Source organism: Hemitrygon akajei, unplaced genomic scaffold (genome assembly GCF_048418815.1).
Source record: "Hemitrygon akajei unplaced genomic scaffold, sHemAka1.3 Scf000067, whole genome shotgun sequence".
NCBI lineage: Eukaryota > Metazoa > Chordata > Chondrichthyes > Myliobatiformes > Dasyatidae > Hemitrygon > Hemitrygon akajei.
Window position 1 is genome coordinate 3,128,707 of NW_027331953.1, and position 26,511 is coordinate 3,155,217.

Consider the following 26,511-nt stretch of genomic DNA (forward strand, 5'->3'; position numbering starts at 1 on the left):
ACGGTTACTGGTATTGGTCTTTGGCATAAAAATGTTTGGGAACCCCTGTCGTACAGGAATGCTGCCGACTGACACATTCCAGACTACAGGGACACCATTGGAACTATAGGAATTCTCTACACTGGACAGGGAGTGACCGGGTTGGCTGAGGAAGCCTCACAGTTATTGTAGTAGTGAACCACCCCAGGGGGGCACATGGCTTCTCCTTTCAGCGCAGGACTTCAATCGTCTTCCAGGGGAAGGTACTTCCGACCGCAGGGATGAGGCCTTTGGAGATTCAGCTGACGTTTTTGTCACACTGGGTTTTTAAGAGATGGGGTTGCTGGCCATACGGCCAACCCTCCTCCGCTCGTAGCCGGGCTTAGACAGTCCATGGCCGCGTTTTCTTATCTGTTGCCTACTTAATGTGTTTTTAATCCCACACTAAACATAGAAATGGCCAGAAATTCCACTGAACACATCCAGCAAAACCCTGTTCACTTCCTGAGTCTGCAGCGCGTGTAGTGGACAATCGCGGTACTGCAGGGGATCAGCAGCTCCCCGAAAGTGAAAGCATTCTGAATCAGGAAGTGCTGGGAGTTAACATGGCTTCGAAAGGACAGGCCGAGAGTTTGAGCGAGGAGGTAATTTGTCCTATCTGCCTGGATTTCTTCACCGATCCGGTGTCACTGGAGTGCGGACACAACTTCTGTCGCTCTTGTATCACACGGTATTGGGAAAGGGAGGAGCGAAACTCCTGCCCGGAATGTAGAGAGGTGTTTGCTGACCGCACCCTCAGGGCCAGTCGGGCCTTAGCAAATCTGGCTGAAAAATTTCGAAATCTAAACCTGAATCCGAAAGGGAAGGAAAGTAAACTTCACTGCGAGGAACATGAGGAAGAACTGAAACTGTTTTGTGAAACGGACAAGACAATGATCTGTCTGATCTGTGCAGCTGCGCAGGAACACCGAGAGCACCGCTTCATGCTGATTAAAGAAGCTGCTAAAATCTACAAGGTAAAACGAACGTTAGTTTAATACTTAACACATCTCCTTTGTTCTACGTACACGAGCCTCTATAACCAACACATCACTCTCTGCAACTTCCGCCATCTTCAACGGGATTCCAGCATCTTATCCGTCCCACAGCCCACCTCCGCACCCTGCAACTCTCCGCTCTCCATACGGATCGCGCTCTACGTCCTGTATCGCCCTGATCCACTCGCTCCTCCCTACTGATCTCCCTCCTGGCACCGACACCTGCAAGCGGGACAAGTGCTACACCTGATTCCTAACCTCCTCCCTCGTCACCATTCAGGGCCGCAAACAGCCCAGTTCCTCCCGTTTCTTCCATGGTCGATTGTCCTCTCGTATTAGATTCCTTCTTCTCCAGCCCTTTACCTCTTCCACCTGTCCGCTCCCAGCTTCTCACTTCATCACCCTCCCCCACGTTCCCCCTCATGTTGTCTCACCCGTCACCTGTCAGCTGGTTCTCATCCCCAACCTTTTTATTCTGGCTTCTGTCCCATTCCTTCCCAGTCCTAATGAAGGGTCTCATCCCGAAACACCGACTGTTTATTTCCCCTGAATAGATGCTGCCTGACTCACTGAGTTCCTCCGGCATTTTGTGTGATAATCGGGTTTGATCACCTGTTTCTTTTGATGCATCGTTGTTTCTATTTCCTTCGCTCTCTGACTTCCAGGATCAGCTAAAATCTTCCTTAGACTCTCTCACAAAAAAGAAATCAGACTTCCAGGAAAAGGAGCAGCAACAGAAAGAGAAGATTTCCGGAGTTCGGGTGAGGCTTCCTGAGCGGAATTTCTGATATTACTGTCGAGTTTTGCTCCATTTAATGCAGAATAGCCGAGTATCGCAGCTCCAGTGACCTGGGTTCGATCCTGACCTCTGCTGCTGTCTGTGTGGAGTTTGCATGCTCTCCCTGTGACCATGACAGTTTCAGACACATCCTCAGGACATGCTGGATGAATGGTTAATTACAATTAACCCTGTGAAGATGGGGGAGAGTGATGTGAATCAGCTGGGAGTTAATGGGTCACTGAGAGAGAATAATTTTCAGGAAAATGTGAGGGAAAGGGGTTGACGGGAATGTCTCAGAAGTAGTATGGACCCCAATGGACCGAACGGTCACTTTTATGTCATAAGGAAATACAACACAGCAATGCAGTAAACTAATCTTCAACTTTCATTCGACAGGAACAGTCACACAGCGTTCAGACCCACATCACATCCCAGTTTGCTGAACTGCGCCAGATTATCACTGAGAAAGAGCAAAGCTTACTCAGGGATCTCAGGGAAGAAGAGAAGAGGATTCTCAACCCAATGGAGAAAAATCTTCTTAAGATTCAAGAGAATATAAGGATTATTCAAGAGGAAATCACTAAGTTAAAGGAACAGATGGATCAAAAAGACAGTGTGATGTTTCTCAAGGTGAAGGATTACATTTCAATTTATTTCTTTCAAATTGAACTAAATGAACAGTGGTATATTTGAATTAAACACAGCACAGTGGCCCATTCTACCAAATCAATTGCCGCTGCTGGTGACCTCACACAGATTGTTCTCCTTGCATGACAAACCTCCAATCACTCCGCTAATGACATTCTAAATATCGGACATTGATATTCGATCCTTTATCAGCAACATACAATATTTAAGCGATGAAATTTCAGCTTAATTAATCGTAAATTAAACTGCAATTAATCGGTCAACAAAAGATATGCAGACAGAAAACAGACGTGTTGCTCCTACACACAGCATTTACAAATGGCAGTAAACTGTTTCTCACCAGACAATTGATGCATCTATTCAGAGTTGATGTTGTCCCCAAACTGGACTTCCACAGCTTCTGTACATCCCAGGACAGAATGTAATCTTTTCTGAAAAGATTTACTCTGATCATAACACAGAGCTGCTGATTGTGTCCTTAATTACCGCATTAAATATCCTTTAATACTCTCATTAACACCCAGTTCCAGTCACAGACTGTTAGTGTGTCTGGTGCGGTGGGTGTGAGGGTCTCAGGGTCTCTCTGTCAATCAGGGAGAATAAAGAATGTGACCCACACATCAGACTTATCCTCCATATCTGGCTTCCATCAGATTACAGAAACTTTCACTGTCTCTACTTTTTCGGATAAGTTTTACATGGGATTGTGTCCCATTCTCCGTCATGAGCAGACCATTCGGTCTATCTTCTATCAATTTCCCTTCTGCACAATCCTCCTGACACCTTCTCACCACAACCAGCAACAGTGCCCCGAACTCCCTGGCCCCTCATGTGTTTATCCAGCCTCCCCATTGCATTCAATTCTGATGTTCCACTTCAACCACTCCTGTGGCACTGAGTTCCACATCCTCCTCACTAAATTTCTTGTGGGATTTATTAAAAACCACCTGGCATTTTATCTTTGACTGAAGGTCTCTCCATAAATAGAAACATAGAAACAAAGAAAACCTACAGCACAATACAGTCTCTTTGGCTCACAATGCTGTGTCGAACATCTACTCACTTTAGAAATTACCTCGAGTTAGACATAGATGGATAGATAGATAGATAGATAGATAGATAGATAGATAGATAGATAGATAGATAGATACTTTATTCATCCCCATGGGGAAATTCAACATTTTTCTCCAATGGCCCATACACTTGTTGTAGCAAAAACTCATTACATACAATACTTAACTCAGTAATAATATGATATGCATCTAAATCACTAACTCAAAAAGCATTAATAATAGCTTTAAAAAAAAAGTTCTTAAGTCCTGGCAGTTGAATTGTAAAGCCTAATGGCATTGGGGAGTATTGACCTCTTCATCCTGTCTGAGGAGCATTGCATCGACAGTAACCTGTCGCTGAATCTGCTTCTCTGTCTCTGGATGGTGCTATGTAGAGGATGTTCAGGGTTTTCCATAATTGACCGTAGCCTACTCAGCGCCCTTCGCTCAGCTACCGATGTTAAACTCTCCAGTACTTTGCCCACGACAGAGCCCGCCTTCCTTACCAGCTTATTAAGACGTGAGGCGTCCTTCTTCTTAAGGCTTCCTCCCCAACACGCCACTACAAAGAAGAGGGCGCTCTCAACAACTGACCTATAGAACATAGCTCTCTATTTTTCTAAGCTCCATGTACCTGTGTGGGAGTCTCTTGAAAGACCCTATCAGATCCGCCTCCACCTTCAGCTCATTCCACCCATTCTAAAAAACTTACTCCTTACATCTCCTCTGTACTACTTCCAAGCACCTGTGTCCTCTAGTGTTCGCCATAAATCGAGGTACATTTTCCAACAGCACACAATCAAATTCATCACTAATCTTAAATTGTTCCATTTTATCATTCTGATGCCTTATTTAGATGAAAATGCACAGCCTGTCCTGTCTTTCCTGTAAGTTTCATCCTCTCAGTATTGGTCTAATTTTGAGATTAGTAATTGTCCCTGTGGTTCTGTATTGCTGGTTTGTGTTTGTGACTGTGGGAGTGGGAATTTTCAACACCTTGTGATGATTTTGATGAAATTCAGGCTGTGGACAGTAAGTCCAAGTCTAATCAGATTGGTGATTTTATTTATTTCAGGAAGAAGCTCGTCGGAACAGGAGGTAGGACATGCTCTTTACTGAAACCCTGTATGGATTTGTAAAATAGTTCAAAATTCCAGTTCATCACCAGCAGTTTAATATTTACAGAATCAGTGACCATGTCCAGGAATTGTCGGTGACAGAGGAAGCCCTACCGGTTGAAAAATTCGATCACCCCTATTTGTTGAACACAGTGCTGAGAGAAAAACTTGATGCTATTAAGCGAGGTAAAACTTACAAAGATTCATTTTTTCCTTGTTTAAGTTATAATTTGATGTACAGACTGGCTGTAACAATAGGCTGAAGGGAAAATGAAGTTTATTCCACATCAATGGCATCGACGGGGAGGCATCACTGTCACATGGTTAGCTGGAGATGTCAGATCCCTGGACACACCAGCACAGGGTCATAAATCCTACCACAGGAGTTGGGAAATTAATACAGATTTCACGGTATTGCAGGGAATAAAAGCAGGTATCAGTGTTGTGACCGGGATTGCCAGGAAAATACATAAGTCCTTTGTGCCCTGTGAGTCCAGTGTCTGACTGACACAGGTCTTCCCCCTTCTGGATCGGCAACTCTCACTGTTGTCAGAGGGAGAAGAGGGGAGCAGTAGTGATAGGGGACTCAATCTTTCGGGAAACAGACAGGAGAATCTATGGATGTGAAGGGAACATTTGAATGCTATGTTGCTTCCCAGGTGCCAGGGTCAGGGACATCTCAGATCGTGTCTGTAGCATTTTAGAGAGGGAGGGAAAAGAGCCAGATAACTTGGTAAATTTGGGGACAATGACATTGGAAGTAAAAGCAAAGAGGTCCTGAAAATAGAATTGGGAGAGCTTGGTAGAAAGCTCAGAAGCAGCACCCCCAGGGTTGTAATTTCTGGATTGCTGCCTGTGCCACGTGCTGGTGAGGGTAGAAACAGGATAATTTGGCAGATAGAGCATGGCTGAGAAGATGGTGCTGGGGGCAGGGATTCAGGTTCTTGGATAAACGGGGTCTCTTCCGGAGGAGGAAAGACCTGCTCAAAAGGGATGGGCTGCATCTGGATCTGAGGGAGACAATATTCTCACAGAGAGGTTAGATGGAGCTGTTGGGGAAGGTTTAAACTAATTTGGAGGGGGGGGGGGTTGGAACTGGAGTGAAGGGAGAGGACTGATGGTAAAAATGCAAAGATTGCGTGCAGTCAGACTGTCAGATAGGGCGGACAGATGCGAGGAGAAAATTACAGCCAGCAGGGTGAGTATCAGTGCATTAGGGATGCAGAATTAAAAAGGGTAGCAGATACAGTACACAAAGTGTTATATCTCAATGCATGGAGTATGAGAAATAAGGTGGATGATCTTGTTGCACTATTACCGATTGTCAGGTATGATGTTGTGGCCATCACGGAATCGTGGCTGAAGGATGGTTGTAGTTGGGAGCTGAATGTTCAAGGTTACATAATGTATCGGAGGAAGGAAGGAAGGCTGATGGGGTGGTGTGGCTCTGCTTGTAACTCAGCAGCTAGATGTGACATAGGATTGGAAGATGTTGAATCCTTGTGGGTTGAGGTAAGGAACTGCAAAAGTAAAAATGACACTGACACCAGTCATATACAGGCCTCACAACAGTCAGTGGGTTGAGGCCCACAGATTACAACTAGAAATAGAAAAGGCTGATGAAAAGGACAATGTTATGATAATCATGGGAGATTTCAACATGCAGGTCAATTGGGAAAATCAGGTTGGTAAAGGATCTCAAGAGAGTGAGTTTGTTGAATGCAATGTGATGGCTTTCTAGAGCAGTTTGTGGTTGAGCCTACTCGGGGAACAGCTCTACTGGATTGGCTGTTATGTATTGAACCAGAGGTGAGTAGTTAAAAGAAACCTTAGGAAGCAGTGCTCACAACAGGACTGAGTTCAACTTGAAATTTGATAAGGAGAAAGTAAAGTCTGACATTGTAGTATTTCAGAGGAGTAAAAGAAATTACGGTGATCTGAGAAAGGAGTTGGCAAAAGCAAGTTGGAAGGAGATCCTGGTAGGGATGAGAGCAGAGCAGAAATGGTGTCAGTTTCTGGGAGAATGAGAGAGGTATTCCAAAAAAAAAATAATCAAATGGCAAAATAGTAAAACCGTGGCTGACAAGGGAAGTCAAGTTCATGTAAAGGCAAAGGCATACAACTAAGCAAAAAATTAGTAGGAAGACAGAGGATTGGGAAGCTTTTAAATATCTACAGAGAGGAATTAAAAGAATGATTGGGAGGGGAAAAATAAACAAGAAATCGATTTGAATTGAATTGACTTTATTACTTACATCCTTCATATACATGAGGATTAAATATCTTTACGTTATGTCTCCATCTAAATGTGCAATGTGCTATTTATAGTAATTTATGATGAATTATATGTACAACAGGCTGGTCAATATAACATAGAAATACAGTTATGTCCACACGAGTTAATCAGTCTGATGGCCTGGTTGAAGAAGCTGTCCCGGAGCCTGTTGGTTCTGGCTTTTATGCTGCAGTACTGTATCCCGGATGGTAGCAACTGGTACAGGTTGTGGTTGGGGTGACTCTGCTCTCCAAAGATCCTTTGGGCCCTTTTTACACACCTGTCTTTGTAAAACAAGTTAACAAACACTATCAAATTGCGTTTCAAGTTTTGTAAAAAAATAAAACAGAGATGAATGTGGATATAGGACCGCCAGAAAATGAAGCCGGATATATAATAACGCGGGATAAAGAGACGGCAGATGAACCAAATATTCATTAAGGGAATATCCTGCCAGACAAATCAGTTGGGATTCTTTGAGGAGATAACAAGCAGGATAGATTAAAGGGATGCAGTGGATGTTGTATATTTGGAATCTCAGAAGGCCTTTGACAAGGTGCCACACATGAAGGTGGTAACCAAGTTAAGAGGCCATGGTATTACAGAAAAGTTAGAGGCATAGTTAGAACATTGGCTGATTGGTAGGAAACTGCGAATTAGAGTAAAGGGATCCTTTTCTGGTTGGCTGCTGTGACTCGTGTTCCACAGGGGTCAGTGTTAGGACACCTTCATTTTACGCTGTATATCAAGATTTAGCTGATGGAATAGACCATAAGATGTTGGAGTAGAAGTAGGCCATTCGGCCCATCGAGTCTGCTCCACCATTCAGTCATGGGCTGATCCAATTCTTCCAGTCGTCCCCACTCCCCTGCTTTCACCCCATACCCTTTGATGCCCTGGCTAATCAAGAACCTATCTATCGCTGCCTTAAATATGACTTGGCCTCAACAGCCACTTGTGGCAAAAAATTCCACAGATTTTCCACCCACTGACTAAAGTAATTTTTCCGCATCTCAGTTCTAAAAGGACGTCCTTCAATCCTGAATTCATACCCTCTTGTCCTAGAGTAGATGGCTTTGTTTCCAAGTTTGCAGATGATACAAAGATTGGTGGAGGGGCCGGTAGTGTTGAGGAAACAGTTAGGCTGGACAAGGACTTGAATGAGGAGAATGGGAAAGAAAGTGGCAAGTGATGTACAATGTTGGAAAATGCATGGCCATGCACTTTGGTCGTAGAATTAATGTGCAGATTTTTTTTTCAAATGGGGAGAAAACCTAAAAGGGTGAGATGAAAATGGACTTAGCAGTCATTCTGTAGAACACCCTAAAGGTTAACTTGCAGGTAGAGTCAGTGGTGAGGAAGGCAAATCCAATGTTAGCATTCAGTTCAAGGGCTTTAGATAGCATTCAATTCAAGGGCAGGGATGTGATGCTGAGGCTTTATAAGGCACTGGTGAGGCCTCACCTTGAGTGCTGTGAACTTGGGCTCCTCATCTAAGAAATGATGTGCTGGCATTACAGAAGGTTCATTTCATAAGGATGATTCCAGGAACGAAAGGGTTTTCATACGAGGAACGTTTGATAGCTCTGAGTCTGTACTCGCTGGAATTTAGAAAGATGAGGGGGGATCTCATTGAAACCTTTCGAATGTTGAAAGTCCTAGACAGAGTAGATGTGGAAAGGATGGTTCCCATGGTGGTGGAGTTTAGGACAAGAGGGCACAGCCTCAAGATAGAGGGGTTCTATTTAAATCATGCGGAGAAATTTGAGGCAGCGGCTGGTGAATTTGCAGAACTTGTTGGATGTATTTCAGGCAGAGCTTGATAGATTCAAGACTGAACGGTATCAAAGGTTTTGGGCTCCTCATCTAAGAAAAGATGTGCTGGCATTGCAAAGGATTCATTTCATAAGGATGATTCCGGGAATGAAAGGGTTATCATACGAGGAAGATTTGATAGCTCTGTGTCTCTACTCACAGATGCGGAGAAATTTGAGCCAACAGCTAGTGAATTTGTGGAACTTGTGTGTATTTAATGCAGAGCTTGATAGGTTCTAGATTGGACACAGCATCAAAGGTTACGGGGAGAAGACCAGGTAGAGGGGCTGAGGAGGGAAAAAAAAGATCAGCCATGATTGAATGGCGGAGCAGACTCGATAGGCAAATGGCCTAATTCTGCTCCTATGTCTTATGGTGATCAGACCACTACATTGAAGCATTGTGAGAATGAGTTCGGACACACCAACAAGCATTGACATGGGTCAAGATTGCATCTCGGGAGAAGCACACACAGCATAACCGGCCTGGCAAAGCTCCCTCACACACATGCACAGGAAGGACTGGCAGATTGTAGTCAGAGCCTCAGCAATGTACGTTGTTATTTCCCTCAGTAACCTGGAAACCAATCTCTTCAGAGATAGTCATTTATTCATTTAAACAACTCAATCCCGTGTGACATATTGTCAACACACACGAGACATGTGATGACACACTATGACATGCAAATTCTTCAATGTGCACACTCTCCTTCAATGTGTATACACACCACACGGATATTTACCACAATGAGTACACACACACACACACACACACACACACACACACACACACACACACACACACACACACACACACACACACACACACACACACACGATACACTATCAGAGTGTGACACACGTCCACAGAAATAGGCACAAATTCCCATTTAGGATTGAAATCTGCGGTCCTTACCTAGTCTGTCTGTTCTGTGGCACTGAGCTGCCCTCTGACGTGACGTCACATCAACACTTCACAGACAGACTCCAGGGTGAGATTCCTCAGGAGGATGATCTGGGAGGGTTTGATGGATGTTGAACTCACGGCCCACTTCATCAATTTGCAAGACTAAGATGTCTTCTTGAGCATGGTCCATTTGTGTGTGTTTGCACCACCCCCCCCCCATCCCTCTAACCATTTCCCATCGGTGTACCTGCCCAAATTTATTTTAAAATAGTTTATTTTTACCTGTTTCTACAGCGTCTGAGGGCAAATTCCACTTACCAACCTCCCTCTCTATGAGATTATTACCCGACAGACCAGTCAGAAAAATTTCCCGTCTCACTTGCAATCTGAGGCCTCTGGTTCTGTACTCCCATTTCTTGGAAAAAGAAACGTTATTTAAGCTCCGAATTAATTATTTACCTTGACAAGGGATCATACCTGAACATCCTACACTACAGCTGAATAGCCCAAGCTTATCCACTCTCTGCTTTTAACCCAAGCCCCCAGTCCTGGTAACATCCTCCTGAAGCCTCCTGTCCAGTGTAATGACATCCTCCCCATATTCGGGAACCGGAAATGCAGACAATGCTCCAAGTGTGGTCTATCATCGACATCAAGGGTTTTGCTGAATTACATTTGGACGGTGTGGAATAGGCTGATGAATACAGGACTAAAGGTGTGGGAGCTAAATTCTGAAGGAAGGCAGTTCTGTAAAAAACTTTGCGTACAAGAATGGCGAGACTGCGCGCAGGACAGCGCAGAGAGTTTAAAAAGATGACCACCCTATACAGCGGGCAGCGGAGTGGGTGGCAGCAGAGTGTAGGGCTTTGGCTCAACGGGCTTAGCCGGTAACGGGAAGAGACGAGAGCGAGGCACCGACTCTTTTTCTCCCCTTGGCAAATCGGCCCGTCGGACGGGGGAACAGCAGGGCACATTTGCTAACGGTTTTAGAAGTTCGTGTGTTTGGCGAAGTAAGTGGGTGAGTAGACCTATCTTTTTTTGCTCCATTCCTGTAGAATTAGGTAGCATGTCTGCAGGGTTAGTGCTTTGTTCAGGGTGTCAGATGTAGGAATCCTGGGAGACTTCCAACCTCCCTGATAGCCACATCTGCACCAGGTGAACCGAGATTCAGCTCCTCGGAGACCGTGTTAGGGATCTGGAGCTGCAGCTTGATGACCTACTGCTTATTAGAGAAAATGAAGAGGTGATAGACAGGAGCTACAGGGAGGTAGTCATCCCTAGGCTACAGGGCTCAGAAAACTGGGAGACTGTCAGGAGAGGGAAGGGAAATGCCCGGATAGTGGAGAGCACCCCTGTGGCTGCCCCCCGCAGCAACAAGTATATCGTTTCGGATGCTGTGGAGGGGGATGACCTGACAGGGGACGGGCAAGGTGACCGGGTCTCTGGCACTGAGCCTGGCGCTGTTGTGCAGGAGGGAGAAGAGGAATGCGGTAGTCATAGGGGATTCCATAGTCAGGGGAACAGACAGGAGATTCTGTGAGCCTGGTAGAGATACCCGCATGGTGTGCTGCCTCCCAGGTGCCAGGGTACGGGATGTCTCGAATCGGGATCAGAATATTCTGAAGGGAGCGAGCAGCCAGCTGTCTTGGTACATGTTGGTACCAATGACATAGAGAGGAAAAGGGAGGAGGTCCTGAAGCAAGATTTCCAGGAGTTAGGAATGAAGCTGAGAAGCAGGACCTCCAGAGTAATAATCTCAGGATTGCTACCTGTGCCATGTGCTAGCGAGGGCAAGAATAGTAGGATCAGGCAGATGAATGCGTGGCTGAGAGACTGGTGCAGGGGGCAGAGCTTCAGATTCTTGGATCATTGGGATCTCTTCAGGGGGATGTATTACCTGTTCGAAAAGGACGGGTTACACCTGAACCCTAAGGGGATCAATATCGTAGCGGGAATGTTTAATAGAGCTGTTAGGGAGGGTTTAAACTAATTTGGCAGGGGGATGGTAAACCGGAATGATAGAGTGGAGGAGGGGGAAACAGAAATAAATCTAAGATAGTGAGCAGTAAAAATGTCAGGAAGGACAGGCAGGTGATGGAACAAATTTGCAGCCACTGGGATGAGTTGCAGTGCAATCAAAACAAAAAGTATCAAATACTGGACTTAAGGTGTTATACTTAAATACACACAGCATAAGGAATAAGGTGGATGATCTTATCGTACAGCTACAGATTGGCAGGTATAATTTTGTGGCCATCACTGAGACGTGGCTAAAGGATGCATGTCTCTGAGAGCTGAACGTCCAAGGATACACGGTGTATCAGAAGGACAGGCAGGTAGGCAGAGGGGGTGGCGTGGCTTTATTGGTAAGAAATGATATTAAATCATTAGAAAGAGGTGACATAGGATCGGAAGGTGCAGAATCTTTATGGGTGGAGCTAAGAAATCGCAGGGGTAAAAGGACCCTGATGGCAGTTATCTACAGGCCTCCTAACAGCTGCAGTGATGTGTACTACAAATTACAACAGGAAATAGAAAAGGCTTGCCAGAAGGGCAGTGTTATGATAATTGTGGGGGATTTTAACATGCGAGTGGATTGGGAAAATCAGGTCAACACTGGATCTCAAGACAGAGAATTTGTAGAATGTCTACGAGATGACTTTTCAGAACAGCTTGTTGTTGAGCCCACTAGGGGATCAGAGGTACTGGATTGGATATTGTGTAATGACCCAGAGGTGATTAGAGAGATTGAGGTGAAGGAACCGTTAGGAGACAGTGATCGTAACATGATTGAGTTCACTGTGAAATTTGAGAAAGAGAAGCCGAAATCCGATGTGTCGGTATTTCAGTGGAGTAAAGGAAATTACAGTGGCACGAGAGAGGAACTGGCCAAATTTGACTGGAAAGGGACACTAGCGGGAGGACGGCAGAGCAGCAGTGGCTGGAGTTTATGCGTGAAGTGAGGAATGTGCAACACAGATATATTCCAAAAAAGAAGAAATTTTCGAATGGAAAAAGGATGCAACCGTGGCTGACAAGAGAAGTCAAAGCCAAAGTAAAAGCGAGAGGGCATTCAAGGAAGCAAAAAATAGTGGGAAGACAGAGGTTTGGGAAGTTTTAAAAGCTTACAAAAGGAAACTAAGAAGGCCATTAAGAGGGAAAAGATGAACTATGAAAGGAAGCTAGCAAATAATATCAAAGAAGATTCTAAATGCTTTTTCAAGTATATAACAAATAAAAAACGGGTGAGAGTGGATACAGGACAGATAGAAAATGATGCTGGAGAAATTGTAATGGGAGATAAGCAGATGGCTGAGGAACTGAACGAGTATTTGCATCAGTCCTCACTAAGGAAGATGTCAGCAGTACACCGGACACTCAAGGGTGTCAGGGAAGAGAAGTGTGCGCAGTCACAATTACGACAGAGAAAGTACTCTGGAAGCTGAATAGTCTAAGGGTACATCAATCTCCAGGACCAGATGGAAAGCACCCTTGTGTTTTGATGGAAGTAGCTGTGGAGATCGCGGAGGCATTAGCAATGATCGTTCAAATGTCAATAGATTCTGGCATTGTTCTGGAGGAGTGGAAGATTGCAAATGCCACTCTGATATTTAAGAAAGGGGCAAGGAAGCAAAAAGTGAATTATAGACCTGTTAGCTTGAGAAATGGTTGGGAAGTTTCTGGAGTCAATTGTCAAGGATGAGGTTACGGAGTACCTGGAGGCATATGACAAGATAGGCCAAACTCAGCTTGGTTTCCTGAAAGGAAACTCCTGCCTGACAAACCCATTGAAATTTTTTGAGGTAATTACAAGTAGGCTAGGCAAGGGAGATGCAGTGGATGTTGTGTATTTGGATTTTCAGAAGGCCTTTGACAAGGTGCCACATATGAGGCTGCTAAATTAGATAACAGCCTATGGAATTACTGGAAAGTTACATATGTGGATAGAGCGTTGGCTGATTGGCAGGAAAGAGAGAGTGGGAATAAAGGATCCCATTCTGGTTGTCTGCCAGTTACCAGTGGTGTTCCACAGGGGTCGGTGTTGGGGGACTCATCTTTTTACATTGTATATCAACGATTTGGATTATGGAATAGATGGCTTTGTGTCTAAGTTTGCTGATGATACAAAGATAGGTGGAATGGACGGTAGTGCTGAGGAAACAGAGAGTCTGCAGAAAGACTTGGATAGATTGGGAAAATGGTCAAAGAAGTGGCAAATGAAGTACAATGTTGAAAAGTGTATGGTCATGCACTTTGGTAGAAGAAATAAATGGGCAGACTATTATTTAAATGGAGAGAGAATTCAAAGTTCTGAAATGCAACGGGACTTGGGAGTGCTCGTGCAGGATACGCTTAAGGTTAACCTCCAGGTTGAGTCGGTGGTGAAGAAGGCGAATGCAATGTTGGCAGTCATGAGAAGGGATGTGATGTTGAGGCTCTATAAGGCACTGGTAAGACCTCAGTTGGAATACTGTGTGCAGTTTTGGGCTCCTTATTTCAGAAAGGATGTTCTGACAGTGGAGAGGGTTCAGAGAAGATTCACTAGAATGATTCCGGGAATGAGAGGGTTAACATATGAGGAACATTTGACCGTCTTGGACTGTACTCCGTGGAGTTTAGAAGAATGAGGGGGAACCTCACAGAATCATTTCGAATGTTAAAGGGCATGGACAGAGTAGATGTGGCAAAGTTGTTTCCCATGATGGGGGAGTCTAGTACGAGAGAGCATGACTTAAGCATTGAAGGGCGACCATTCAGAACGGAGATGTGAAGAAATTTTTTTTAGCCAGAGGGTGGTGAATCTGTGAATTTCTTGCAGCAGTGGAGGTCAGGTCATTGGGTGTATTTAAGGCAGAGATTGATCGCTATCTGAGTAGCCAGGGCATCAAAGGTCATGGTGAGAAGGTGGGGGAGTGGCACTAAATGGGATAATGGATTAGCTCATGATAAAATGGCGGAGCAGATTCGAAGGGCCGAATGGCCGGCTGCTGCTGCTTTGTCTTACGATCTTATTTGAATGCTCCAGTATCCGCAATAAGGATCTTGTAGCACAGGTAGAGTTTGGCAGGTACAAACTTAGGCAGGTACGACTTTGTTTGAAGGAATAAAGACATAGACAATTCTGTAAACAGGGCGACATTCAAAAATCAGAGGTGCAAAGCAACATGGGTGTCCTTGTGCAGGATTCCCTGAAGGTTAACTTGCAGTTTGTGTCAGTGGTAAGATTGGAAAACTCACTGTTTGCTTTCAGTTCGAGAGGATTAGAGTACAAGAGCAAGGATGTAATTCTGAGGTTTTAATAAGGCATTGGTCAGACCACACTTGGAGTATTGTGAGCAGTTTTTGGTCCCTTCTATCGGAAAACATGTACTGGCATTTGAGGGGGTCCAGAAGATTCACAAGAATAATTCCGGAAATGAAAGAGTTAACATATGAGGAGTGTTTGATGGTTCTGGGCCTGTACTCACCGGAGTTTAGAAGAATGGCTGATTTATTATCCCTTTCAACCCTATTCTCCCACCTCCTCCCCAGAATTTTTGAGACTCTGACTAATCAAGAAGTTTACTTATTAACTTCTGCTTTAAAATTCAAACAGGAGAAAATCTGCAGATGCTGGTAATCCAAGCTACGCAGGTCCTGATGAAGGGTCTCGCCAGATCTCTCTGACACCTGTCTGGAGAGAGTTGATATGGGGAGGATGTGGGTGGGTCGAGAACGGTAAGCACAGCCTCCGACTATAGGGATGTCCATTTAGGACAAAGATGAGGAGGAATTCCTTTATCCACAGGATAGTGAATCTGCCACAGGCAGCTGTGGAGGCCAAATAATTTTGTAGCTTTAAAGGGGAGTAACACACACAAATTGTTTGGGGGGGGGGGGGGTGTAACGTGATGACGTGGGATCGAGACGCGGATATCCAGCTCTCCCGTAAAAAGAACTAATAAATTAATGTTTAAGTGAAGAAAAGTTAGTAAATATTTCCTAAAAACTACCTCTAAACTACTCAGGATTTTCCTTAGATATGCCTCCTAAACAGACAAAGAAGAAAACTATTACTTTGAAGATAGTACAAGTTGAGCCGGCCACCATGAAGAGGTCTCGGACTCAAGTGCATCTCAATCCGGCGATACAGAACAGAAATCGCCCGCAGCATCAATAGTCTCCAAGAGGAACAACAGGAACTGCGCGTGCGCGCAGGAAAGGGCATGCGTAAACATGAGCATTTTGATCTACAAATCCCAGCTACCATTGGAAGCGGAAGTGACAATGAACCCGCGGTGGATTCGGATTCTCTGGAACATACAGATGAAGATGAGGAGGTAAAAGAAGAACAACAGGAAGAGATTGGAGGTGGAAGATATTCTGGACACATAAGAGTTCCTTCTTTGGTGCAAATAATGCATGAATTAAAAGAATTTAAAAAATTAAAAATAATACAAGAAGATATTAAAAATATGAAGGCTATTTTTGATAAAATGGTGAAAAAACAGGAGAAAATGGACAAGAAAGTTAAAAACCTGGAAGAAATAACGGAAGACACTATTGAGAAAGTGAAGAAAATGGAGGATAATACTCTTGCCTGGACATCAGAAAGAAAACGACTGTTGGAAAAAATAGACGTGCTTGAAAATTTTAGTAGACGAAATAAAATTAAAATTGTTGGTCTTAAAAGAAGGGATAGAGGGAGAGGTTCCAATAAAATTTTTTGAAAAATGGATCCCGGAAAATTTGGAAATGGAAGAGGGAACCCAGTTGATTGAAATCGAAAGGGTCCACAGAGCTTTAAGATCAAAACCCACGACCAATCTTGATAAAATGCTTCAGATATCAGATAAAGAAAAGATCCTGAAGGCGGCTGCCCAATATGCCAGAAAGAAAAAGCCATTGATGATAGAAGGGAAAGCAGTTCTTTTCTATCCTGATATAAGTTATGACCTTTTGAAGAGAAAGAAGAAATTTAAGCCAGCAAAAAATGTTTTATGGGAAAAGGGTTAGAAATTTATATTGCGCCACCCAGCAACACTGATATTTTTTTTGGATGACAGAAAAAGAAGATTTTTTACTGATCATCGGGATGCAGAGGAGTTTGCACAAGAACTCCCAACAATTCGCTAGTCACAGTGAAGATTTAAAAGTGAAACAGATTACAGATGAAGACAGGGACACTGAAGTGAGTTGATGGACATTAAGGACAGAAGAATATTTAAATATACTTTTAATTATATGATACAGGTAAAAATTTGAGAAATATTAATCGAGAGTAGTGATATTATTTTTTCTTATATATACTTTTTTCATGTTACGGGGGAGCTGGAAGAACTTCGGATCGATCGCTACGGGATTCATGTGTGTAATCATGGCGTTTGCCATGACCCACACAACGGAGGGGGGTAATGTTGTGTTTTTTTTATTCACAAAATTAGCAGGGGTTTTATATTTCTTTTATCTTTCTTTCTTTGCCTGGATGATCGGAGGGGAGACACATAGCAACATGGAGAATTTTAAAATAATTCCCCAAGGTACTATGAGAGTTGAAACATTATGTATTATTATAGACTGGAGTAACGACGTTAAAAATAATGACTAATTTACTGATTTTTTAAAGTATTAATGTTAATGGGCTTAATGGACCGGTGAAAAGAAGAAGAATTTTAACATACATTAAGAAAATGAAAATAGATTTAGCTTTTATACAAGAAACACCTTTAACAGAGATAGAACATCAGAAATTAAAGAGAGATTGGGTCGGAAATGTTACAGCAGCTTCATTTAATTCAAAAGCGAGGGGAGTTGCAATTTTGGTCAACAAAACTTTACCAATTAAAATACAAAATGTATTAATTGATTCTGCGGGAAGATATGTAATTATACATTGTCAAATCTTTTCAGAACTATGGACTCTTATGAATATTTATGCACCAAATGAAAATGATGTAAAATTTACACAGGAGGCTTTTTTGAATTTGGCTGACGCACACGATAAAATATTAATAGGTGGAGAATTTACCTTTTGTCTCGACCCAGTTTTAGATAGGTCAACAAAGGTAGTTACAAAACCAAAAGTAGCAAAATTAACTTTATCATTGATGAAAGATTTAAATTTGATTGATAAATGGAGAAGAATTAACCCAAGAGAAAGAGATTATTCATTTTATTCAAATAGACATAAAACTTATTCAAGGATAGATTTTTTCTTACTATCAGCGAATATTCAAGACAGGGTGAAAAATATGGAATATAAAGCACGAATATTGTCAGATCATTCCCTCTTGATAATGACAATGATAACGATGGATAAGGAGAAATCGATTTACAGATGGAGATTTAATTCAATATTATTAAAACGTCAAGATTTTTGTGATTTCATGAAAAAACAGATTCAAGTTTTTTTAGATACAAACTGACATTCAGTTGATGATAAATTTATATTATGGGAAGCAATGAAGGCATATTTGAGAGGCCAGGTAATAAGTTATACTTCTAAAATTAAGAAGGAATATATGGTAGAAATAGATCAATTGGAAAAAGAGATTACAAAATTAGAAAAAGAATCTCAAAGATATATGACAGAAGAAAAACAAAGACAACTTGGTAATAAGAACTACAATATAATACACTCCAGACATACCAAACAGAAAAAAAAACAATTATGAGAACTAAACAGAGATATTATGAACTAGCTGAAAGATCACACAAGATTCTTGTTTGGCAGTTAAAAACAGACCAGGCTTCCAAATCGATAAATGCAATTAGAACAAGTGTAAATAAAATTATTTATAAACCTTTATAAACTTTAAATTTTTTTTATTCTGAATTGTATCAATCAGATGTGCCTTTTACATTAAAAGAGGTCGAAGAAGCTCTAGGATCACTTCAGAGTAATAAATCTCCAGGAGAAGATGGTTTTCCGCCTGAATTTTACAAAAAGTTTAAAGATTTATTAATTCCTCCTTTTATGGAGCTAATACACCAAGCGGAAAGAACGCATAAACTTCCAGAATCTTTTTCGACAGCTATTTTAATAGTATTGCCAAAAAAAGACAGAGATCTTTTCAAACCAACATCATATAGACCGATTTCTTTATTGAACACGGATTATAACATAATAGCAAAGATTTTGTCTAACAGATTATCTAAATACTTACCAAAATTAATACACATGGACCAAACAGGATTTTTTAAAAATAGACAATCGGCAGATAATGTAACTCGGTTACTTGGCATAATTCATTTGGCACAAAAGAGGGAAGAAATGAGTGTAGCAGTTGTTTTGGATGAAGAAAAAGCATTTGATAGATTGGAACGGGATTTTTTTATCTAAGGTATTGGAAAAATATGGATTAGGAGTATCTTTTATAAAATGGATTAAAACCTTAAATACTAACCCCAAAGCTAAAGTGGTGAGAAGTGGCCAAATTTCAACATAATTTCAGTTAACAAGGTCAACTAGACAAGGTTGTCCATTATCACCTGCTTTACTTGTGTTGGCGATAGAACCATTAGCTGAATTAATTAGAACTGACTCAGATATCATGGGTTTCAGAGTTAATCTGGAGGAATATAAGATTAGCTTATTTGCTGATGATGTTCTGATTTATCTAACTAACCCATTACATTCGTTGCGTAAATTATCTTCTAGATTGGAAGAATATGGGAAAATATCAGGGTACAAAATAAATTGGTATAAAAGTGAAATTCTACCAGTTACTAAAGGAGATTATAGTCAATGTCGATTAATAACTATTTAGATGGCCAATAAATGGTATAAAATATTTAGGTATAAGAGTTGATAATGATATAAAGAATTTAAATTAAATTGTTTGCCATTATTGAAAAAAAAATTCAAGAGGATCTTGATAAATGCATGATGTTACCAATAACATTAATAGGTAGAGTCAATGCTGTAAAAATGAATATATTCCCGAGATTACAATATTTTTTCCAAACATTACCAATACAATTATCACAGAAACTTTTTCAAGAGTTAAATAAATGTGTGAGGAAATTCCTTTGGAAAGGAAAGATGTCAAGAATATCGTTGGAAAAATTGACATGGAAATTTGACCTAGGAGGGTTACAATTACCAAATTTTAAGAATTATTACAATGCAAATCAACTTAGATTTATTGCATCTTTTCTTGATGAAGATAGACCAGCATGGATTAGAATAGAATTAGACAAAATAGGAGAAAATATACCAGAAGATTTTATATATAAATGGGAATCTAAATGGATACGGGGAAAGACAGAATCTCCTATACTAAAACATTTGATTGATTTATGGAATAAGATAAATGTTGATGATGAGATAAAGAAATCTTTATTAGCAAAGAGACCTTTAATTCAAAATGAACTTATCCCTTTTACAATGGATAATCAACTTTTATATAACTGGTTTCACAAAGGGATTAGATATATAGGAGACTGTTTTGAAGAAGGTATATTAATGTCATTTGACCAATTAAAGAATAAATATAAAATATCAAATAACACTCTTTTCTGTTATTTCCAATTAAGTACTTATTTAAGAGGTAAACTGGGTCAAACAATGTTATTGCTGAAACCTAATGAAATAGTAACTTTATTTCATAAAGGAAAAAATTAAAAAGTTATTTCTGGTATGTATAATTTGATTCAAAAATAGGCAATTAAACAAGGAATTCATAAGTCAAGACAAAAATGGGAAACTGATTTGAATATTAAAATTGATGAAACAAGTTGGTCAAGATTATGACTTGACAGTATGACAAATACAATAAATGTTAGACTAAGATTAGTAAAATATAACTTTTTTACATCAAATATATATTACACCACAAAAAATAAATAGATTAAACTCAAATTTATCTGATCAATGTTTTCGATGTAATGAAGAAATTGGTAATTTTTTACACTCTGCTTGGTCTTGTTCTAAAATTCAACTTTTTTGGACAACTTTAAGAGTTTTACTGGAACAAATTATTGGAAGACAACTTCCACACAATCCAATATTTTTTTTTACTAGGCGATATTGAAGGGATAAAATCAAAATTCAAATTGAATAAACATCAGAAAGAATTCATAAAAATTGCATTGGCAGTAGCCAAAAAGGCTATTGCAGTTACTTGGAAATCGGATTCATACTTAAGTATAGATCGTCGGAAGAATGAAATTCTTAGCTGCATTCCACTTGAAAAAAATTACTTACAATTTAAGAGATCAATATGAAATATTTCTGAAAATTTGGCCCCCTTATTTACAAAAAATAGGATTAAATATATAGGTGCTCCGAAGATAAAATTATTGGTTATCTGGGGAAATAAATAAATATACATTTTAAAGCTATTATGAACTCCATGCAGCATGTGGAGATCTTCCGATACCCAGGCATTCTTTCTTTCTTTCTTTATTTTTTCTTCTTGTTTCTTATCGGGATGTTGGGGGGAGGGGGAAGGGTTTTTTTTTTCTTTCTGTAACCTATTTGAAAATTAAAGTAACACACACAAATTGTTGGGGGGACAGCAGGCCGGGAAGTTTCTATGGAAAAGAGTAAACAGTCGACGGATCAGACTGAAACACTTCATCAGGACCTGTGTTGCTTAAGGGTCCCTGCAAATTCATCCCCGTCCTAATGAGGGGCTGCGGGGGATGGGGTTGTGTGAAAGGGGACAAAGTCATCCTCATCTGCCATTTTTGTCCCCTCTAGCTTCTCATTACGTGTACACACACAGTTCACCCACAGGCTTTCCACCACTCCCCCTCCTGGTCCAATCTGCCATTCATCTCTCCCCTACTGGTTCCCATTATCACCTCCTTTACTGTCTCAAACCATCACACTCCCCCACTTCACACTCACAAATGAATGTGAACATTGTATGACGGGCCTGTTCCTGTGCTGTACTGTTCTATGTCCTCTGTTCCCAGTTTCGAGGAATGTGAGGAGATCTCATGGAAACACAAAATACTTTCAGGGGTTAACAGGCAGGAGTGAGGGAGGATGTTTCCCCTGTCTGAGGAGTCAAGGGCCAGGGGTCTCTCGACTCTCCGTCCAGCGGAAAACCCTTGGGGAGTCTCTCCCCGATCCCCGGGGACGCGCTGCCCGAGTCTCCCCCCGATCCCCGGGGCCGCGCTACCCGAGTCTCCCACCGATCCCCGGGGCCACGCTGCCCGAGTCTCTCCCCGAACCCCGGGGCCACGCTGCCCGAGTCTCCCCCCGATCCCCGGGGCCGCGCTGCCCGAGTCTCCCCCCGATCCCCGGGGCCGCGCCGCCCGAGTCTCCCCCCGATCCCCGGGGACGCGCTGCCTGAGTCTCCCCCCGATCCCCGGGGCCGCGCTGCCCGAGTCTACCCCGATTCCCGAAGCCGCGCTGCCCGAGTCTCCCACAGATCCCCGGGGCCGCGCTGCCCGAGTCTCCCACAGATCCCCGGGGCCGCGCTGCCCGAGTCTCCCCCCGATCCCCGGGGCCGCGCCGCCCGAGTCTCCCCCCGATCCCCGGGGCCGCGCCGCCCGAGTCTCCCCCCCGATCCCCGGGGCCGCGCTGCCCGAGTCTCCCCCCGATCCCCGGGGCCGCGCCGCCCGAGTCTCCCCCCGATCCCCGGGGCCGCGCCGCCCGAGTCTCCCCCCGATCCCCGGGGCCGCGCCGCCCGAGTCACCCCCCGATCCCCGGGGCCGCGCTCCCCGAATCTCCCCCCGATCCCCGGGGACTCTCTAATTCTCTGTTTCTCCCCCCAGTCTCTGTCACCCTGGATGTGGAAACGGCGTATCCGCTGCTCGAGGTGTCTGAGGATCGGAAGAGTGTGAGATGGACCCGGACCCTGAGGAATATCCCTGACACCGGGAAGCGATTCACACACTGGCCTTGTGTGCTGGGATCGGAGGGATTCACATCGGGGAGACATTACTGGGAGGTGGCGGTGACGGGGAATCGGGTCTGGCATCTGGGAGTCGCCGCAGAGTCTGGGGAGAGGGAGGGACGGTTCAGTGTGAGACCGGAGACCGGATTCTGGGCCATCGGGCGGGATGGTGACGTGTTACATCGGGTTTATGACGTTTTCTGTCTCACCTCCCTCGAGTTCCGTCTTGCTGCCGGTCCCATCCCCGGGAGGGTGGGAGTTTATCTCAGTTACGAGTCCGGGACAGTTTCATTTTACAACGAGGAGACCAAGTCCCATCTCCACACCTTCACTGGGAATAAATTCACGGGGAAACTTTATCCTTTCTTCGCGACCGGGGATGGAAACCAGTGGCTGAGAATCTGCTCCGGATCCGCTCCGGGTCTGTAAACGGGTCGGGTCCCGGGACCGGCGTCAGGAGTAAAGTCCCTGTAAATATAAATGTGCGGAGAGTGCAGCTAAATACGCGGCTAAGGAGATGGTGCAGGAGGGAGGGCTTCATGTTTCTGGACAATTGGGCTTTGTTCCCGGGAAGGTGGGGCCTGTTCCGACGGGATGGTTTGCCCCTAAACACCAACATTCTTGCGGGTAGATTTGCAAGTGCTGCTCGGGGGGAGGGGTAAAAAAGATTTGCAGTGGGAGGGGAACCAGAGTGTTAGAGCAGATAGTGAGGTGGAGGAGGATAAAGGTCATGCGAGGACTGCATGTATAGACAGAAATCAAAGGTTTGTACATTAGGTTGTAAATTAATTTTCAGAGCTTTAGAAATTGTAGAAAATAAAGATTTCCAAAAAGATTTTGATGAAGAACATGACCAGAACATATGTGAAAAAGTGGCTACTTCAGTTTTACACCTATCGCAATAATTGTCTATGTTAGGACATATTTTGGATAGTCTCTCCTTTGTTAAATAGTAACAGTGAACAATTTTAAATTGAATTAAACACTGATTGGCACATATCAAAGAAGAATTGACCATCTTCATTAACAAAGGTCATATTAAGTTCTCTCTCCCAATGTTGTTTAAATTTTAGTGATTAAGAGGATCTGTTTTTTGCTTTTATTTATTTTTATTTTCCTTTATTTTGTGATGGTCGATTGATGACTTTTGAAGAGTTAATTAGCAAATATTCTCTCTCTCATACACACTTACTGCAATATATTCAGGTTTGACATTTTTTAGAAACATAATTATCTAAGTTTCCATATATGCAAGAATCTGATTTTTTGTTACCATTTTGAATATGAATCATTTAGTAAGAGAATTTGTAATTCTCATTGGCAGAATTTATCATTTATTTTTAATACATTGATACAAAAAGATAACCTCCCACATAAGGTTTATACATGATAGAAATATTCATTGTTTCAGACGTGATAGAGGGGGAGGGATGAAAGGGGTGGAGTGGCATTACTAGTCAGGGAAAATATCACAGCTGTGTGTAGACAGGACAGCCCGGAGGGCTTGTCTACAGAGGCCATATGGGTGGAGCTGAGGAACAGGAAAGGAGTGACCACACTAATAGGATTGTATTATAGACCACCCAATAGTCAGAGAGAATTGGAGGAGCAAATCTGTATAAAGATAGTAGACCGTTGTAAGAAACAGGAAGTTGTAATAGGGGATTTTAACTTTCCACATATTGACTGGGACTCCCAAACTGTAATAGGGCTAGATGGCTTGGAGTTTGTCAAATGTTTTCAGGATTTTTTTCTAAATCAATATTTAGAGGTACCTACGAGAGAGGATGCAATACTCGATCTCCTATTAGGAAACCAGACAGTCAGGTGACAGAAGTATGTGTAGGCGAACATTTTGGGTCCAGTGACCATAATGTCATCAGTTTCAAGTTAATTCTGGATAAGGATGGGTCTGGTCCTCGAGTTGAGGTTCTAAATAGCAGAAGGGCTAATTTTGTGGAAATGAAAAAAGATCTAGGAAGAGTGGATTGGGGTAAAAATTTTTTTCCTGACAAGGATGTGTTCAGTAAGTGGATTGCCTCCAAATGTGAAATTTTGAGGGTGCAGAGTTTGCATTTTCCTGCCAGGATTAAAGACAAAGTTAACAGGCATAGGGAACCTTGGTTTTCAAGGGATATTGGCGATCTGGTTAAGAAAAAGAGAGAAGTGTACAGCAGGTATAGGCAACAAAGAGCAAATGAGTTACTTGAAGAGTATAGAAAATGTAAGAAAATACTAAAGAAGTAAATCAGGAAGGAAAAAAAAGACATGAGGTGGCTTTGGCAGATAATGTGAAGGAAAACCTGAAGGGTTTCTACAAGTATATTAAGCGTAAAAGGATAGTAAGGGACAAAATTGGTCCCCTAGAAGATCAGAGTGGTCGTCTATGTGTGGAGCCTCACGAGATGGGGGAGATCTTAAACAGTTTTTTTGCATCGGTATTTACTCAGGAAACTGGCATAGTGTATATGGAAGGAAGGGAAACAAGCAGTAGTGTCATGGAACATTTGTAGATTAAAGAGGAGGAGGTGCTTGTTGCCTTACAGCGCATAAAGGTAGATAAATCCCCCGGGCCTGACTTGACCTTGAGACTTCTCGGACCTTGAGAGAGACTAGAGTAGAAATTGCAGGGGCCTGACAGAAATATTTAAAATGTCCTCAGCCACGGGTGCAGTGCCGGAGGATTGGAGGGTAGCTCATGTTATTCCATTGTTTAAAAAAGGCTCCAATAGTAAACCAGGTAATTACAGGCCAGTGAGCCTGACATCAGTAGTATGTAAATTATTGGAGGATGTTCTGAGAAATCGGATTTACAAGTATTTGGACAGCCAAGGGCTGATTAAGGATAGTCAGTATGGCTTTGTGCATGGTAGATCATGTTTAATGAATCTTGAAGAGTTTTCGAGGAGGTTACCAACAAAGTAGGTGAAGGAAAAGCTGTGGATGTTGTCTACATGAACTTTAGTAAGGCCTTTGACAAGGTCCCACATGGGAGGTTAGTTCAGAAAGTTCAGACATGAGGTATCCATGGAGAGGTTGGAGAGATTGAAAGAGTGCAGAGATTTACTAGGATGTTGCCAGGTCTTCAGGAGTTGAGTTACAGGGAAAGATTGAACAGGTTAGGACTTTATTCCTTGAAGCGTAGAAGAATGAGGGGAGATTTGATAGAGGTTTACAAAATTATGAGGGGTATAGACCGTAAATGCGAGTAGGTTCTTTCCACTTAGAATAGGAAAGATAAAAACGGGAGGACATGGTTTTAGGGTGAAAGGGGAAAGGTTTAGGGGGAACATGAGGAGGAACTACTTCACTCAGAGAGTGGTGGGAGTGTGGAACGAGCTGCCATCTGACATGGTAAATGTAGGCTCACTCTTAAGTTTTAAGAATAAATTGGATAGGTACATGGATGGGAGAGGTCTGGAGGGCTACGGACTGGGTACATGTCAAAGGGACGAGCGGAATAAAGTTTCCGCACAGACTAGAAGCACCAAATGGCCTGTTTTCTGTGCTGTAGTGTTCTATGGAGTGAAATAAACACGACATGAGAATTGTCGATCGATTAATTTTAACTCGTTCACCGCATCCGTCAACCGAACAGAAACGCCGGGGATTCAGCAGCAGCTGCGGGCGGCGGGCCCTGAGCTCCCCCGGGTTCTAAAGTCCACCCGTAATGAGACAGGTTAAATGGGACAAGTGGGGGTGGTGCTGAGCGGAAAAGACAGTGAAGATTGTTCATTAAGTTCATCTGCCATTTCTTTGTGCCCCATTACTACTTTACCAGCATCATTTTCCAGTGGTCCAGTATCAACTCTCATCTCCCTTTCACTGTTCATGTAACTGAAAACTAAACTTTTAGTATCCTGATTTATATTATTGGCCAGTTTGCCCTCATATTTCGTCTTGACCATTCTTATGGCTTTTCTCGTTGCCTTTTGTTGGATTTTAAGAGCATCCCAATAATCCAACATCCCACTCACCTTTGCTACCCTATATGTCATTTCCTTAGGTTTAACACAATTATTACATGCCTTTTCCAGCTCAAACTGTGAATTGATTTAAAGTCAGTC

At 42.6% G+C, this 26,511-nt stretch overlaps 1 protein-coding gene across 1 annotated transcript; it reads left to right on the top strand.

The window, feature by feature from the left end:
- The first annotated feature begins 584 nt into the window (after positions 1 to 584).
- On the top strand, positions 585 to 25,976 carry LOC140722017 (zinc-binding protein A33-like). Its single transcript, XM_073036829.1, has 6 exons — positions 585 to 995; positions 1,682 to 1,777; positions 2,194 to 2,427; positions 4,573 to 4,595; positions 4,683 to 4,801; positions 22,323 to 25,976. Exons 1-6 carry the CDS (start codon positions 585 to 587, stop codon positions 22,871 to 22,873), a joined length of 1,434 nt encoding a protein of 477 aa, XP_072892930.1. The 3' UTR covers positions 22,874 to 25,976.
- The last annotated feature ends 535 nt before the right edge of the window (positions 25,977 to 26,511 follow it).